This window comes from Cynoglossus semilaevis, chromosome 8 (assembly GCF_000523025.1).
Source record: "Cynoglossus semilaevis isolate Cse_v1.0 chromosome 8, Cse_v1.0, whole genome shotgun sequence".
Lineage (NCBI taxonomy): Eukaryota > Metazoa > Chordata > Actinopteri > Pleuronectiformes > Cynoglossidae > Cynoglossus > Cynoglossus semilaevis.
In genome coordinates, this window is record NC_024314.1 from 4,648,038 (window position 1) to 4,665,625 (window position 17,588).

Here is a 17,588-nt window from a genome sequence, read left to right on the forward strand (position 1 = left end):
CAGACCTGCCTCCTTACACAGGCGCAGATACGTGCGCCTAAAATCCTCCATCTTGAGGTCAAAGGTTTCCCCTTTTCATCTGGGAAGCAAATGCAAATACTGATATAATATTTAGTTCATATAATATTTAGTATAACCTACATATGTTTTATGTATTACAATTTACTTACAACATTGTGAATAATGTAATGTTTAGTTTGAGTGAAAACTTTAAGTGGCACAGACTCAGACAACGTCCCTATCTCATGTTATTACATGATTACATGGCTCAGTCAGTTGGGTACTAAATATTATAGTAATTTAAAAAAGAACACTACTTTCGCAAAGATACAGAAAGTCGACGATTACCTTCCTTTTCAGCCAATGTTCTCGGAATACAAGAGTAATTCCAACACATTGTGAGTTCTGATTCAATTGTAGCTGTCACGTGCATAATGGGCATTCCGAATGCCGAATGGAGGTCCATTTACAATAAAATAAAATCAAGAAAATTGTACATGTTATAAATTATATATTTTGGTAAAACGTTAACACAAGTTACATAAATGACAACATTTGGATGGAACCTTTGCACAGAGATATCGCTTCGACTTTTGTACTGCAAAAGCGAATCATACAGTTGAATGTGCTAGTAGTAGTTGTATTAATACTAAAATCTAAACATTAAAACACACACAAATACCTTAACTAATGTACAACAAATGGATCCGTGTCTGTTTTTGTGTCGGTTAGTTCAGTTGACAGAAGCCAAACGTCTGAAGTAACCAGGAAGTCTAGTTTCTAGCGCAAAGCATTTTGGTTACTGTAGTTTCAAATGTGCCATTAAACTGTTTTACCCTGGTTTAAGAATAACAAATCTATAAGGGTATATATAGTTCATAAATCAGTAAAAGCATTTGGGCGCATTTTGAATCATGTTTCATGTGAAAACAGTGTGTTTTTGTTGTGTATGATCGTGAAGGTCGTGTCGGTATTGCATCACTAGGAGTCAGTAAACACTAAACTCTCATCACCGTCGACGCACTAGCAGAGCCACGAAAAAGAATTGGCGGAAACAACATGAGTGAAACCAACATGGCGGTGAAGAGCACACTGTCCAAACTTCTGTCTTTGAATGGACTGTGTGCTATTTATAAAAAACAAGGACCAACATCTGCACACGTCTTAAATGAATTTAAAGAGACTTTGCTTAAAGGTAAAGAAAACACATGACGTTTATATGGAATTAACTTTGCCGCCCAGTGTTCGGTTAAGCTGATCGTCAATTGTTTCTATTTGATGATTTTTAGAAGCCGGTGTAAAAAACGTTAACCCAAGAAAGAGACAGAAGCATGATCTAAAGGTGGGACATGGAGGAACATTGGACAGTCCCGCCAGTGGAGTTTTAGGTTAGTGCACAGCTGAATTCCAACGTTTTGTCCATCAATTGATGGTTATTTGTCTGTATTTATAGTCCAGAGATGTTTTTAATAATGATATCACTTTTATATACTTTTATGGTTTCAATTTATGTAGTTCGAACGTTTTCTGATTTATTAGTTCTACTATTACAGTAAAATATAATTAGAATAATTCATGCAATATACACTGATTATGAAAAGGTTGGTTTAATTCCCTATATGCTCTTTCTGGTCTTGTAGTTGTTGGAGTAGGAAAAGGCACTAAAATGCTCAGCACCATGTTGACTGGATCAAAGGTGAGAGTAACATGTTTCCTTTAAAAAAAAGTTAATTTATTTGCAAAATAAGGGTTGTTGACCTTCTGATGTTTTTGTATGGATAAGAGAATACGTATGTAGATATTTGCTGCACAGTGAAAATTGAGTCACTTCTCACTTGAAGTGAGTCTTTGTATTTTTAAATTGTTGTGCAACTCATTAAATATGACGTTTACAAAAACTTTATTGAGAAAGAATCATATTCATTTTTTTTGGTCAGGGCCTTCTGGTGTTGCATATTTGATTTACTATATATTTAGTAATAATATATATTATTATTATTATTATATATTGTACTATTTATTATTAATAATAATAATCATCTGTACCGTCTGTCTTTAATTACTGTGTCCTTTTTAATGAAAATATAAACAGATATACAAGAGACTAAACAACAGTGTGTGTGTGTGTGTTTTCTTTTTAAGAAATACACTGCTGTGGTGGAACTGGGTAAAGCAACAGACACACTGGATGCTACTGGCAAAGTGATTCTGGAGAAAGACTTTGGTAATACATTGATCATGAATAACATTGTCTTAGCCACTATTTAAAATCTACACTTTTAGTGCTGAAACAAGAACTCAATTTTGTTTCTGACCGTTTGTTGCTGCTGTTCTTTATATGACAGATCACATCACCAGAATGGACATTGAGGAAAAGCTCAAAGCATTCACTGGCAACATCATGCAGGTTCCACCACTGTGAGTAAAACTTGCATGATGCTTACTTGCTTTTATACAGCAATATCAAAATGGAACAACTCAAAATGCTTCGTTCCTTGTTTCTAAAGTGCTGACTATGCCCAAAATGCTGCTGATACTTTTTTTTATTTTTATAAAACTAATTTTACTGATAGGCAATGAACTAATAAATATTAGTACGAATTTTGTAGCCACTAGATGTCACTAGCGGGTCTCGGGTTTTTCCTCAGTGCAGCTTTTGCCTCATTCATTTTGTTCTGAGTCGTTGATTCTCGACCTTCCAGCTATTCTGCTCTGAAAAAGGACGGCCAGCGTATGTCTCACTTGATGAGCACGGGTCAAAAGGTTGAGCCCAAACCTGCCAGAGCGGTCACCGTGTACAACCTGACCCTGCAGGAGTTTGAGCCTCCTCTCTTCACTCTGGGTCAGTTTTTTTTCTCAATTTTCTTATTTTGAATGCTGGCTTCTTGAAAACGTGTCATGTAATATGTTTCCCACTGTATTTATATGTCTAAAAATGTAAACAGACTTTTTTTTTTTTTTGACAGATATTGAGTGTGGTGGAGGATTTTATGTCAGAAGCCTGGTAGATGACCTGGGGAAAGGTGATATTCATCATGAATATCTCGAATATATTGCTCGTTTATTTAAACAATGAATAATAATACATTTCAGATATCACTCAGCTGTCTGTTTTTCCTGAGTAATGATCTGTGTTTGTTTTCTACAGCTTTGTCATCCTGTGCTCACATGAAGTCACTAGTACGGACCAAACAGAGTCAGTTCACTCTGGAGGAGCACACCCTGCACGAGGAGCAGTGGACACTGGAAAATGTCATGCGTACTCTGCAGCCCTGCCCGGACACTGAGCAGAATGAGAAACAGTCAAAAGACAAAACAAAGAAAAAATGTGACAAGAAATCAGAGCTAAAATGTGACAAGAACTTAGAGGAAAAATCTGAGCAAAAATCTGAGGAAAACCTTGTAAAAACAACCAAAATGGAAAACACCACTTGATACCAGCTTGACTGATATTTTTTGGGTCACATCAGTCCAATGTCTTCAATTCACACTGGACTTATGATCAGCTTTTTTTTTAAAAAAAATGTATTGTCTTTTATTTGCTCTGTAAATAATTATAGTTTAGAAATGAATGATCACACCTGATCACAACTCTTTACCTCATCTGTTGTATTTTTCCTTAGACGTTTTCTCACAGAGTTATAATGAAAAAGGTAAGTGAACAGTTTACTTATCGTGGTTTTTTTTACAGCTCTCTATTCAGTTGTGCCAGGAGAAATAACGAAACAATCAGACATTGCTGATGACAACATTTGAAGTGATATTGTATTTTTTGTGTTAAATATGAGAGAACACCAGATAGTACTGTTTATTGGTGTAGAATATCTGTAAATGCTGACTTTTTATTTTTAAGTCTCTTAAAGCACTTGATGTATTATCAGTTCTTGAGCACTGTAAAAACAAAACACAGTATATGGAAATCAAACAAATCTATGTGTGGAGTACAGCATCCTATGTTGTGTTAGGAGCAGGACTATTTTTTATTTTCCAGATTACATATTCCAAGTGAAACTAAGTCTTGTCTTTACTTTTTCTTTGAAATTCTCCCATTTCTTTCTTTCTTTCTTTTTTTTGAAAGCCAAAGCTTTCATGTTGTGTTCAAAGATTTACCACGTAGATTTTCAGTAATCCATGTCATAGTTCTCCAGAAGTTGTGCAGCCAGTAACTCGTGTATCACTTCAATCCATGCAGTCAACTTGGTGTCCTGTATGAACTGATAAGGCTGCTGCCAGACAATGGGCAGTAATTAATCAGGCTGCTGCTGCTGCTGTTGAAACAGACGGTGATATCAGAGCAGTTAGACCACAGTATGAGTAGGATGATGCCAGAACCAGTGACTCAAACCTGACATTTATTGTTTTTGTTTTACTCATGCAAAGGTGTGTTACTATGAAATGGCTTGAATCGACGGACTTTGTGTCTGGAGATTTCATGTAGATTAGAAAAGCTTAATAAGTGACAAAAATCCCAAACCAGAAAAAACAAACCAATGTGATTAAAACAGCCCCTTTCACCCCCTCCCCTGTAGAACTCTACCTGGGCAGCAGGTTGTATTTACATGCCCCTGCTTCTTCAGCCTTGCTAATCGACATATTTATGGCGCCAGCTGCCGCTGAGCAGCAGTAGCAGCAGCTATGCCACCACCAGCCCGTGCTGTGAAGTTATCAATCCTTCCTGGACAGCAGTCTGACGCCACGGGACGCGCTGCCCGGATCAATGAGCACTAATCATTGTCTCGGTCCAAATATTAGCCGTGTGGTGACTTCTTTCATGTCTTCAAGGTTGTCCACGTCCTTATTTGCCCTCGAAGTCTGTTTTATCTAAATTGCAGCGGTTAGAAAGTTTGGCAGTCAGCGTGCGCGTTTTAAAGACGCGTCAGGGAAATCGAACCATCGCCTCCTACATCTGTGAGCGTATTAATCAGAAAGAAGCAACCTGGCTCACAGATTTAATGCTTTTGACATTACTGTTAGTGTTGATGTCAACAAAGTGAAACTACATCCCTGTTGCCAATGCAGCATTTAGAAATCCTGGTTTCTCGGTGGATGTCCTTTTAGAAAGTAGACCTTAGATTAAATACCCTGCTCAATTTGAGATCCAACACCTGAATTAGCAAAATTGCACTAGGGCGGGGAATCTAACTAGCAACTATTAAACATTTGTCTCTGCAAAGACTTGTATGCAGTAAGCGCGCAGTGCACTCGTAAAAACTGCTCCACTTTATTGGCTAGTGTTTAACAGGCGCACTTAACGGACACGTATCTGAGAGCCATTAAAGGGGCATTTGCATTATGATAAATGTATCATCCCAGTCCCACTGATAGACATCTTTTGACAGGAAAAGTCCACACATTCAAATGATGAGTTAATCAACCCCCCCCCCCCCCCCCACACACACACACCCCCGCACACACCCGCGCGCGCGCGCGCCGTTATAGAGCTGTAATACACAGACAGATACGACTAAACGGTTTGATTAGTCAAAGAGACTTTTAACGAACACTCAACAGAGGTCGTTCATGAGACCCGAGCCTACCCTTTGTACCTGTCCTCTTGTCTCTATGATTATTTTGTCGTCGTGAGTATCATAACAAAACATACTGTAAGTAAAGTAGGAAAAGTCACATTTGTTTTGCCAGATCTCACAAGGATTTATGTGGAATATCATACCAGTATTTTTCTTGCAAAAGTTTTACTTTAACATCAGTATGACCTGTTCCTGATTGTTCCATACAAATATGTTGATCAGAGGCTAATCGAAGGCCTAACAACTTGGATTGTATCTACAGTGATAAAAAAAATCACATAATAAACAAATTTAGGGTTGAAATCGATTTACTTACAATACAGCGGTAATTATGTGCGTGCTCCTGTCTGTTTCTAGAGGCCCCATATCTGAGAGGAACAGGGAACTCGATACAAATACAAGACTAACGTGATAAGCAGAAGCAGATATGCCCGGTCTTTAGTATCAAAAGAAGCTTCTAGATAACCGATAATGGGCCGTAATGAGTGATTGCTTTACAATCGTGACATTAGTGTGTGGTATTGGTCACTTCCTGTACTGACTTTACAACTAGGTTTATATTTGCAGATTATCCCTAAAGGACGGGTATTTTGAATCTTTGCTAATTTAGTGTATCACTACACTACACCATAGTGCAAGTATATGAGCATGGTCTTGTTTTGTTATTATATATATATATATATATTTATATATATATATATGTGTATATATATATATATATATATATATTAGTCTGTATTATTGTGTATGTGCATATTGTGTAGCATCATTTGTTGAAAGTAGAATTAAACCTTTGTTTTGTCTTACTCCTACAACAGCACTCTGTTCGAGAATGGTTCGAATTATCCTTGAAGGAAGGACGTTAAAAAAATAATGTAAGAAATTTCGATGGGAACAAATATCATGGCTGTGTGTTCGTGCATGTTTCCAACTCACTGGTGTTGTATGCATCTTTGTACCTTCTCTGTACCGATTCTCCTCAAATGCACTAAAGTTCGTTCTGTGTCATTTGATCAGTGGACCTCGATTGGACCTGTGGCTGAACCAATCACGAGTGTCGGTTGGCCACCTGCAGGAAGTCGGCCGTGTGCTTATCTCCGCCCTCCTCCGCCTGCAGCCAGATAACAGCCTCAACAGTTGGACCAAGTACAGCTCGTTTACCACCGCAATCTGATGGACACCGAAGCTCTCTAACGGTCTGCTCCAGTTCGACCCGCATGAACTGACAGTCTGCTTACGGCCTACTCACAGAACTTCATCTGAGAAGAACAGGAGATGACTGGTAGTATGTAAATGAATAGTTCCTGGAACACACTGTCGCTTTTGAGGTAGGCTTTCGGGGGACGAATTTACGCCCGACGCGCAAAAGCGGCACCATGAGCGTCCCACTTTACGCACCGACTCCCATTCAGCCAACGCACCCGACACCCTTCTACATCGAGGACATTCTTGGAAGGACTCCTTCCTCCTCTAACACTTTCTCCTCCGCCTCCTCATCTTCCTCCTCTCCATCATCCTCTACGCCGGTTATCCCCACGCCGACGATCGCGTCGCCCAACTCGTCTTTCACCAGTCTCATCTCGCCCTACCGGACTCCGATTTACGAACCCACGCCGATCCACCCGGCATTGTCCCACCACACTGCGGCGGCCTTCACGACCACGTACGGCCCGGCCGGACCTTTTGCCGGACCCCTCTACCCGTTCCATCATCAGCACCACCGCTCCATGGGCGAGTACGCACAGGCGCTGCTCCGGCGGGACCCTCTCGGTGAGTTGTCGTGCGTAAAAGCCATATGGTTTTTCAAAAAAATGTTTACCCTGTATTAAAGTGTCACGTTTAATTTGTGGTGAAAACGGCTTATTTAAAAATGGCTTCATTCATTTTCGTTTGGACATGACACTGTTTCTCTTTTCTCACACTCTTATTAATTGCTAAACTTTTACAAAATTTTACAAAAGCGGTCAGTTTCTCGCAAAAGTAAAAACGTTTTCGTGGCAAGGAAACTGTTTTGCATGAATATACCACGCTTGGTCGTGCGCGTGTGACGAGTTAGACATAAACAAGAGGCTGGAGTCACGGCTGCAGTTGCTTCAAGGCTTTGACTCATTTCAACACATAATGGACTACTTTCTATTTTTTCAACACAGCATTTGAAGAATCACGTTACTGTGCCACAGACCACAACGTCAGTGAGCCAAAAACAAAATGATGACATGCATACTGTCATATTTGCACCTAGTATTTTTAGTTAAACACACACCACTTTTGACAGGTTTGCCTCCATGTGACCTACATTTTCCAGGGTTCAGTGACAGCAGCTTTATGTTGTGTGTCGATGGTGGTCGTGTTGGAGGTGTTGGGGGGGGGGTGGTGTGTGTGCGTGGGTGCATGGCAGCCTTGACTCGTTTTCCTGACTCCCATTGTTCTGAAACATCAGAGAAACAAGTGAACCGCGGTGACTAAAACATATCTGGACCCTAAACCACATGTTGTCAACCCTCTCCCCTCTCTCTGATGTCTCATGTGTATGTACATTCATATTCTGATATAACCTGAGGTCTTTTATATTATTGGATTCACATATATAGAAGCTCGCCTGTATTACTCACGTAATAGTCCGGACATTTAGACGCCTTTCCACCCCTTGACAGGATTAGGCTTTTTTTTTAAATAATAAAGCTTAACATCAGACCACAGAGAAGACTTTCTCGTAAAAACACTGGTTCAAACGTATTCCAAATGTTGTTCATTAAAAGGCGACAGTACTCGTTGTTGTAACGGTTTTACGCAGCAGTACGCACAAGTCAAATAAGTCAAAAAATGTAGAAAGTGAATAGGAACAAACGGTGTGTGAGGAGCGACGTGTTGCGTTATATATTTGTTATTTTGATCCAAACAAAATCAGCTGGGATAAGTTCATGATTCTATTTCAATGCAGGGTTTCAGCTCAGCTCTTCGATGACAGTGAACCTTATGTCGCTTTGGCATGAAAAACGTTTTTGGTTTTTATTTTATCCTAGACTGGATCCTGGGTCAGCAGATAAGTGGCAATCTAAGACTTGCTGACAATTAAGAAAAAGTTGGTTTGAAGTTTTTTATTAAATTATTATAATTCGAGGATAACAGTATAAAACTTGTGCCAATGTAAAGAGATAAAAACACTTTCACCAACACCAAGGGAGGTCTTTAAATGTCTTTGAAACACGTTAGAATTAGTCAGAATGAAAAAAAAAGTACAAGTAAATCTTAAATAGCTGATTAGTTTATTGTTAGCCAACCACTTGCTGAAATCAGTCTATAAAATAAAGTTAGTCAAACACATGAATAATCATCGTGTTAGCAAAAAAGTACCTTGGAAATTTAGCCAAGAACTAACTTAAAAATAAAACAAGGCAAAGCTGAATGTTAGCTGAAAACAATTGTGAAACAAACAAAAAAAAAACTGCGAGAACTAAAATGTTAAGGGGAAAATGCACCGATTTGTCATTTAATTTCTTTTGTTCAGTAAGAATACAAATAATGTAGTGATTTTTTAAAATATATATTAACGATATCTACAAACGTTAGGAAACCACTGCTGCAATTATTGTTTTTGTTCCTAACAAATATGTGAGAATTCCGAACTATAATAGATCATTTTTTTATGTTTATCAGTTGGATTCCTTCAAAGTTGCACAGCGGTGCCGTTGTGCGTCAAAGCGCAGCGCCTGACTCCGGCTCTTCCGTGCTGCGCTGAACAAGCTGGGCCTTTTCCGGTCCTGGCGGAAGCCGTGAGGCTGTGGATGGGAGTAAATCTGCTTTCAGGAGCTGTTAAATGTTTTCCTGGCTCACCCCGACCAGCCGCTTCCTCGGGAGCCCGCTGCACGCTGCTGATTATTTTATCGACATCCTCAATACAGACATATTCAGGAAACACTCGGCCTCTGATAGCCCGGGATCCGTTTTTCACATATTGTTACACTTCCTGTGCATGAGCACGCGAGGATGTGGCCGACTTTCTTTCTTTCTGCTGGGCGGCAAAGAAAGAAAAGGAGGATGAGGAGGAGGAGAACATAAAGGAAACAGAGCTGGACGTCAGGTCTTGTGGGAGCTTAGACAAAAAGATTAAGACTCCTTTTCTACAGAATAATAAGAGAGGAAGGGTTTGGCACTGACGCACAAGAGCGTCACAAGTGATTAGACGATTATTATGTCAATTAATCAAAATACTCGTTTTTTTCTTTTCTTTTTTTATTGTTCTTCAGTAAAATATGCTCGTTAGTCTGTCGCCAGATTAAGAAGCAAAAACCAATTAATTGACTCCAGTTCTCATCATCTGATAAAAAAAAAAACCAAAACAAAACAATAGCCCCGATTCGTATTATTTTAGATTTATTTTAAAATATTTCATATATTACAATGCAATGTCTAATAGCTGGATAATCTGTAAAACAGACCCAAACTTAATTATGACAAGACGTTGTCACTTTTAGATTCAGATCAAAACAATATTATTTTCCAAAAATGTCTGTTGTTGCGTTATTTAAATGTATTTATTAAGTAGTTGTATTGATTATAAGTCTAAAGGCCTAATATCAGGGAATACAAGTCTAACAAATGTGAGAGTAACCATGAAGCCTCCACAATTGGTAAATTCATTTAAAATATTCTGAAAAAGAAACTATTGAGCTGTCTTCGATTTTTTGGGTATGACATGTGTGCCGTCATTCGCCTTCTTATTGATAGGCCTTTATATCTTGATGCAGTGAACGCATCATCAGTTTTGTATCTTCATCAAATGTCTCGACATGTTTGGTTTTTGAGAAACACATCACATGGCTGCGGATTAGCTAACTTCCCCTCGGAGAAAGCAATCAGAGGGTGTTTGACAGCAGCATTCTCAACCACAGCACAGTTATATTGTGTCAGGAGGAGGTGGGGGAGGCGGCGGTGCTGATGTGTGTCTGTTGGCTGGTGGGTGCCATCGACCATAATCACTGACCGCAAAGCAAAGGAAACACATGCAGCGGATATTTGGCCATAGTTTTCACTCCGTCACGACCTTCCTCAAAAGACAGACAGAGAAACAGACACAGGCATCAGCAGACCGCAGCACTGCGGGGGGAGGTGGTGATGGAGGAGGTGGAGGAGGAACTTCAACAGCAGAGGAAAGGGCACTGATTACTCTGCTGTATCCTTTTCACTCTCACAGTCACGCCGCTGCTACATGCTCCACTGTCACGTCGCACGACGTGTTGACAGTGGGTTTTTATCTGACACACTGATCCCAGGTCTGTCCCGAGATGTGCTCTACATTTGTAATCTACAAATCTCAGCACCAATCTCATGTGGTCCAAATATATGATACGATGATATAAAATAAGGTGCGTCCTGTTAACTAATCTGATATGACTAATGGCATTGCAGTGGCATCTCTTGCAGTAAATGTGAAGCAGTGAAAAATAACAGCGGGATATTAATTATTGTAACAATCCAACACAATATTAATAATAATAATAATTACTGTTGTTATTATTATTATAATATAATATCATTTATCACAAGCTCGTATGTATTTTTTATTTTGTATTTAATTTTATCTTTGCTTTTCGAGTTACGTGTATTCCAAAATAGATCATTTATCAAAAACTATGATAAGGGGCTCTATAACCTCTAATATCAATCATTGGTCTTTGATTGTGAATTGGTTTGGATTGGTTTAAATAATGTCTAAACTTTGAGTTTGTGACATTTTAATGATTTTATTCGATTTGATTTTAGTTTTATGACAGACGCTAACGTGTGTTGAATATTTAAAATCCTGATCCTGTCTAATGTCCTCTCCTCTGCAGGGAAACCTCTTCTGTGGACTCCTTTTATCCAGCGGCCTCTCCACAAGAGAAAAGGAGGACAGGTTCGGTTCTCCAACGACCAGACCATCGAGCTGGAGAAGAAGTTTGAGACTCAGAAGTATCTGTCTCCCCCAGAGAGGAAGAGACTGGCCAAGATGCTGCAGCTCAGCGAGAGACAGGTCCGAGGAACAGAAACGCATTTCATTTTACCATCCATAATAAAATGTCTTCAGTTAATATTATATTACACAAAACAATACATTATTATTATTATTATTATTATTATTATTATTATTATTATTATTATTATTATTATTATTATATTGTTATTGTTATTGTCGTTATTATTATTATATTGTTGTTGTTATTGTTGTTATTATATTATTATTATATTGTTGTTATTATTATTGTCGTTATTGTTATTATTATCATTATGTTATTTAGATTTGGTATATTATTTATTAGTGCGTCTATGACACGATTACATTAATTATAGTAAAAGTTTTTACTCGATAAATTTAGTTTAAACAGGCGAAAGATGTAAAACGTGGATACGGTGTCTTGTTCGGTTTTTTCTATTTCAGTTTCACATTCATTTTAGGCATTAAAGTCCAGTTTAACCCGCGCACATTTTACATTGTATTTTTAAACGTACAAATACAATAGTTTATTCATTTTCTGGGTCATCTACACAGGTTAAAACCTGGTTCCAAAATCGACGCGCAAAGTGGAGGAGACTAAAGCAGGTGAGTGTGATGACATGATGGCACCGCCTCCAGGAGAAAGTCCTGGTGTAAACCCCACCGCGTTTCTATCTTCGAACAGGAGAATCCTCCGGGAGGTAAGAGGGAGCTGGAGGACGACACCTCCGCGGGAAGGAGTAATAAAAGCACCGAGGGGCCCGTGCTCCACAGCCCGGAGCACAGACAGAGCGGCGCGCCCTCTGAGCAGACGCAGGCGGGCCGCTGTGCGGTGTCCGTGTCCTCGTCTCCACAGCAGCAGCTCCACGCAGAGATGGACTCTGACGTGTCTGAAGACTCAGACCTGGAGCTGGACATAGAGGAGGACGATGAGGGATTATCCAGGAGTCGGCAGTTCTGAGGCGCAGGGAAGTTCTGGACCCAGTCCATAGACTGAAGACTGAGGCTGTGTCCAGTCTGCCTTGAGGAGCAGGAGGAGGGAAGAAGAAGGGGGTGAAGAGGAGACGGCTGAAAAGACTAGACTTGAACCTTTTCACTTCCAATCACTAAGACAATCTGATAAAGTAGTCTCTTCTGTGTATTGTGTATAATAGCTAGTATTTGTGTCGTATTTGTTAGTACTGTGTATTTTCTGGTTGTTAGTATTGTGTGTTTTGTCAAATACTGTAAAATATTCTCTTTGTACTGTATGTGTTTTTAAATCAGGAATGCTCTTAACCGTCTTGTGGAATTAAATGAGACATCACATTCAAACTCATTTATGGATCACCTTATGATTTGGTGTTAAATGTTGTGTTAATAATAAATAAAAACAATCTACCTTTATTTGGGCCTACTGAAATGTTCTGCCAATGGTTTGTGTCGGTTGTCCCAAAGTATTCACAATAAATGAGGACAACCATGACTACATGTTCAGGATTTGACAGACATGCTGCGAGGATGTGTGTTTGTTGCAGCACAATAATGGAGTTTACAAAGTAAACACAGGGTTGGATGAAGCTGAAACAAAGCTCTGTGCTAATAGGCTGCTTGTGCAACACTGGAAATACTCATAGTGTAAGCATCATTCAAACCCACAGAGCCGTGTGGCCCACTGGGTTTTGTCACCGGTTGACCAAAAGGCATCTCGTAACAAAATGTGGCCCACACCATTTGTCCTGTTCAGATCATTGACTACTTTTTGGGAGGAGTTTTCCTTATCTAACATGAGTTACGTAGGAAATAATTATGGCAAAGAAAATCCAAAATGTATCAATGTTTATAAAATATATAATTGAAATGTGTCACAGTATATATACAGTATACTATATACTGTAGTATATACTATTCATATATATATACTGTATGTATATGCTGTAACTTCTCCAACTTTAGCTCAAGCATTTTTTTAACAATTGAACCTCCGATCAAATGTTGATTCAGATTCCCAATCACTGCTCCTCATTCAGCAGTTTCCCCTTGTCTCCTGATTTCCAGAGGAATCAAAGGCAGGTTAGCAAACAGTTTGTCCACGTCGATCGTTGTCCCATCACCACCTTCATCTTCAAATAGCTTATCTCGCGGCTCTCATGAACATACTGAGTGGGAGTTTTGCAGTAAGTAGATTAGGTTAATGATTGAGTGAACCTTCAGAGCAGCAGGGACAGCACACAGAGATAGTAACCTGCTGATTGATAGAGATGTGATATCCTCAGTGCTTTTTAATATGTTGGACAATTTGAAGATAAAATAAAGGTCAAGTATGGGATTAAATCAGGAATGGGGGGGCTTAATCTTTTAAACTGAGTTTGATTTTTCAAGGTCAACGTCCTCTAATCTTTTATAACCCGCTGGTGTTGCATGTGCAGGTGTACAGAGGGTCAACGGCCTCACACCAACATGACTATTCCAAAACCAACAGTATGTACATTGATCTCAGCCTCTGTATTGTGTAATGGTTCACAAATTGTGCAGCATAAAGTCAACACAGAGAGGAATACAGCACACAGTTGGTGGGTAAAATGTTCAGCCGATAGCCTGCTCTCAGAGGGCCTGTCTGCTCTGGACACACACACACACACACACACACACACACACACACACACACACACACTGTAGGTGTGAGTGATGGGTGATTTCTCTGTTAATGATTGGATCTCTTCTCTGTGACATCAACAGCAGCATGGTCATTAAATATGACAATTAGACAAAAACAGGTGTATGAGACAACCAAAAGCTGCAGCCCAAAAATGAGGTGCTGCTGAACTGAGGTTCTCTATCAGTCTGTAGTTTTTAGGTGACGTTGACCATTAAGGTATTTAACTGATTTCCTGATCAAGGATCAGTGTATTCAGCACAGTAAAAGGATTGAAAACCTTATTGACGAGACAGTGGCACAACAGTCTATTAGCCTCGTGCGTGTGCTTGTGTGTGTGTGTGTGTGCACCACTGGTGTTGGTGCACACAAGTTAATGTGTGGTTATATTTGAACGACTGAGGAATGTGTTGACTGTTGACCTTGGCCAAATGGAAGCCATTATCTCCCCCTGCTGAGGCCTGCCTCCTCCGCTGAGCTGATAAATTAATGAGAGAAAACACCACTCACATCGATACTGGTGTCGCCAGCAGCCACACAGGTGAAGAGAGGAGGAGCAGGAGGAAGAGGAGGAGGGAAAGGTGAGGTAGAAGCCGAGGAACTTATATGTGTAGAGACCAAACAAGTATTGCAGTATTTATGCAGTATTTTAGTCAAAATATTGGGCGTTTATCTCCACAACACACAGTGTACAGGCTTTTCTTTAAATATTTTTGACATCTGGCCTAGTCCAACCTGATGACCTGATGATGTCATTTCTTCAAATGAAAGTCATTGCAACACCATACAATGAGACCCACACAGGTCATCAGGAGAACATTTTCAACTGAACAGACACTCATTCAGTTAAAAAAAAAACACAGAAGTGAAACAAGTGTTTACTTGAAGGGAAAAAGAGTGTGTCAGCAGCACTGCAGCAGCCAGGGCTGAGCAAGTCAACCGGCTAAAGTCAAAAAGTCAAAGTAAAATAATACACAGAGTCAATTAAAAGTATTTATTAAGTATTTAAAGTTCATCAAAGAACATGTGAGATTTTATTCTGGACTTTTTTTGGACTGACTGACCAGTGACACACTGACCAACTTTATTTAGGCTGTTTTCCTTGGTCTTGAGAACGTTTCATTATTGATGTCCTTCAGAGGTTCCTTCAGAGTTTAACTTCCTGCTCTCTCTGTCTCTCTTTTAAGACAGTTTCATCCTTTGCTGTGGTTGTATGCTTGGATAACAAGTGTAATACCTGTGGCGTAATGTCAAAAAGGTCGCTCACTGCTCCCATTATTGGTAGTTATTGGTGTTATTGCTTTTTCTGTTCCTCTTCACTACTGCCGCAGCTGTGTTTCGGTTGAGGTACAGTAATCGGCTGAATCAAGTACTGTATATAACAACCAAATACTGAAGACATTTCATATGTTTTTTTAACATCTAAATAATTGTTGTCATTCTAAAACACTAAATCCTCTTCAAGTTGTCATTGTCAAGAATCCCAAGCAGTCAGCAGCAAAGGACTGATGTCCCAGAAACCACTTACTGCTGTGTGTGAAGGATCCACATTGAAACATTAATCCCCCAAAAGCAATGTTCCAATAGATAATGCGTTAGCGAAGCCATTTAAAGCAATGGAAAAGAGGACAGAGGACGCAGGGGCCCAATGGCAGAGATCCATTCCTGTGGCAGCTAAGGAGATATCACTCACCGATTCATGGGTGCACTCAGGTGTACTATTTACTTTTCAATTAGGCCATATCCAAATGGGAGATAGCGAGGTTTTAAAAGTATTCACATGCTAGTCAGAAGAGTACAGGATTTTCTGCCTCACCATCCAAATTAGAGAGAGTCCATCTGAACAATTAGCTGCTCAAACAAGCTGCCCTGGCAGGACGCACACAGCCATAATAAATAGCTATGGCCAAATGCTGCAAACATCCGATGAATAGATTAAGGTGCTATTAGGACCCAAGTGATTTGTGAAGCAATATAAAGCAGATCTTCTCACAGATTATTAACTGGAGCAGGGAAGTCAAACTTTCCACTGTTAGACATCACCTGACTCACGGTGCACCTGGGAAAAAACTAAATGTTGTTGGGTTTTTTTACCTGCAATTTATATATTTTTTTAGCTACAGAAAAAAAAGTATGACACTGTGAAATTCTGAGAAATAATATTAAACACCTGATCATGTCTGTGCTGAGATCCTACAATTTGTTTAATAAGGATTATTACCAAGAGTAGTTTTACGGTTCATAAAGACATATTAACATATATTGACAGTGACAGTTAAATTTAATCAGAATTTTATTTAAATGTATTTAAATTATTTTAAAGTGTTGGACTTGCATTTCTGCAACTGACCAAGTTTATATTCCACAAGTAACAATATCCTACCAACAAAACCAAGTGCAGAAGGGAAAGCACACAGAGGGCAGTGTCCCTGCATGTGACCACACTTCCCATGTACCTAATGTGGTTACGCTACAGGTTTCCAGAGAAAATGTAATCCTGAGTTTGGGTAACACACACACAAACACACTGGCCCCTGCTTATTAATGTGGGTTTTCAGGAAGCTATTGCTGCACTGATGTTTCCAGCTATAACGTAACTGCTGGAACAATGAAGTGTTAATTTGTTTGGTTTCCGGTCAAGAACTGTAAAAACAGTGATGGCTGCAGAGACAGGAAAGAACATTAATAGATGAAGGAATGCTGTCTGGGAGTGAAGGGACGGGGGAGGGGGGTGGCGTCCAGCATGTGTACAAAAGTTGGACACAGATATAAAGGACATTTGAGGCCAGTGTGTCGGTGACCGACTGTACAGACAGTGTTGATGTTGTCATGATTAAGAATAAAACTTACAGTAACAGTTACAGGATTCTATTTTCATTCTGTTTCAAATAACTGTGTACTTTTTCTTGACTAGACAGCCAGTAAAGTCAAACACAGGAATCCATTGACACCAGTAATTACTGTAATACAACGTGAGTAACACGTGTTAAAGTCAAAAACTTCCTGGTCACTCAGGTGTGTCAGGGTAGAAAGGAAATTAGTTTGTCTCAAGACTATGATTCATTTTGACCATCAGGCAGAAATCAATACATATCTGATTAAAAGCAAATAGGCCTTGTTAATATTTTATTTGGAAGGACTGAGTGACACAATGAAGGCATCACTACAGAAAAAAAGCAAACAGTAATATTGATTTGAGTCCTTCCACCAGGGTTTAATTTTTTGAACCTCAACAAAGATATTCAGGAAATCGAGTTTCAAAGTTCCTTGTTGACCTTTTAAATGGTTTAAGTTGACATTTGTCCAGGATATTTGGCTAACTAAGAGCTTTTGGGGTGTTTTTGTATTTATCTGTTGTTGAAGTTATTTATCGAATTTATCTAATTGACTGAACTGTACATAAACATAAACAATGTATAAAAATATCCTCAGCTCCTTCAGTGCTAAGGTT

At 39.3% G+C, this 17,588-nt stretch overlaps 3 protein-coding genes across 3 annotated transcripts in view; 2 read left to right on the forward strand and 1 right to left on the reverse strand.

Moving 5' to 3' along the window:
- lrrc45 (leucine rich repeat containing 45) overlaps nucleotides 1-51 on the reverse strand; it is a 5,103-nt gene extending 5,052 nt beyond the window's left edge. The window contains 1 exon segment of the mRNA XM_025057313.1: nucleotides 1-51. This exon segment is cut by the window's left edge and continues 18 nt beyond it. Coding sequence (XP_024913081.1) covers nucleotides 1-51 — 51 coding nt within the window.
- Nucleotides 52-58: 7 nt separating this feature from the next.
- trub1 (TruB pseudouridine (psi) synthase family member 1) lies at nucleotides 59-4,015 on the forward strand. The gene is made up of 8 exons (XM_008314146.3): nucleotides 59-1,195; nucleotides 1,290-1,388; nucleotides 1,641-1,696; nucleotides 2,143-2,224; nucleotides 2,346-2,418; nucleotides 2,703-2,842; nucleotides 2,967-3,023; nucleotides 3,149-4,015. Exons 1-8 carry the CDS (start codon nucleotides 1,060-1,062, stop codon nucleotides 3,433-3,435), a joined length of 930 nt encoding a protein of 309 aa, XP_008312368.1. The 5' UTR covers nucleotides 59-1,059; the 3' UTR covers nucleotides 3,436-4,015.
- Nucleotides 4,016-6,628: 2,613 nt separating this feature from the next.
- On the forward strand, nucleotides 6,629-12,888 carry hhex (hematopoietically expressed homeobox). Its single transcript, XM_025057314.1, has 4 exons — nucleotides 6,629-7,298; nucleotides 11,363-11,541; nucleotides 12,058-12,108; nucleotides 12,188-12,888. The coding sequence occupies exons 1-4, from the start codon at nucleotides 6,905-6,907 to the stop codon at nucleotides 12,461-12,463; spliced, it is 900 nt and encodes a 299-aa protein (XP_024913082.1). The 5' UTR covers nucleotides 6,629-6,904; the 3' UTR covers nucleotides 12,464-12,888.
- The last annotated feature ends 4,700 nt before the right edge of the window (nucleotides 12,889-17,588 follow it).

Coding starts and splice junctions, on each gene's coding strand:
- trub1 (XM_008314146.3), top strand. CDS start 1,060: ATGAGTGAAACCAACATGGCGGTGAAGAGCACACTGTCCAAACTTCTG. Junction 2,843..2,966: donor GCCTCCTCTCTTCACTCTGG/GTCAGTTTTTTT, acceptor TTTTTTTGACAG/ATATTGAGTGTGGTGGAGGA. Junction 3,024..3,148: donor GGTAGATGACCTGGGGAAAG/GTGATATTCATC, acceptor TGTTTTCTACAG/CTTTGTCATCCTGTGCTCAC.
- hhex (XM_025057314.1), top strand. CDS start 6,905: ATGAGCGTCCCACTTTACGCACCGACTCCCATTCAGCCAACGCACCCG. Junction 7,299..11,362: donor GCTCCGGCGGGACCCTCTCG/GTGAGTTGTCGT, acceptor TCTCCTCTGCAG/GGAAACCTCTTCTGTGGACT. Junction 12,109..12,187: donor AGTGGAGGAGACTAAAGCAG/GTGAGTGTGATG, acceptor ATCTTCGAACAG/GAGAATCCTCCGGGAGGTAA.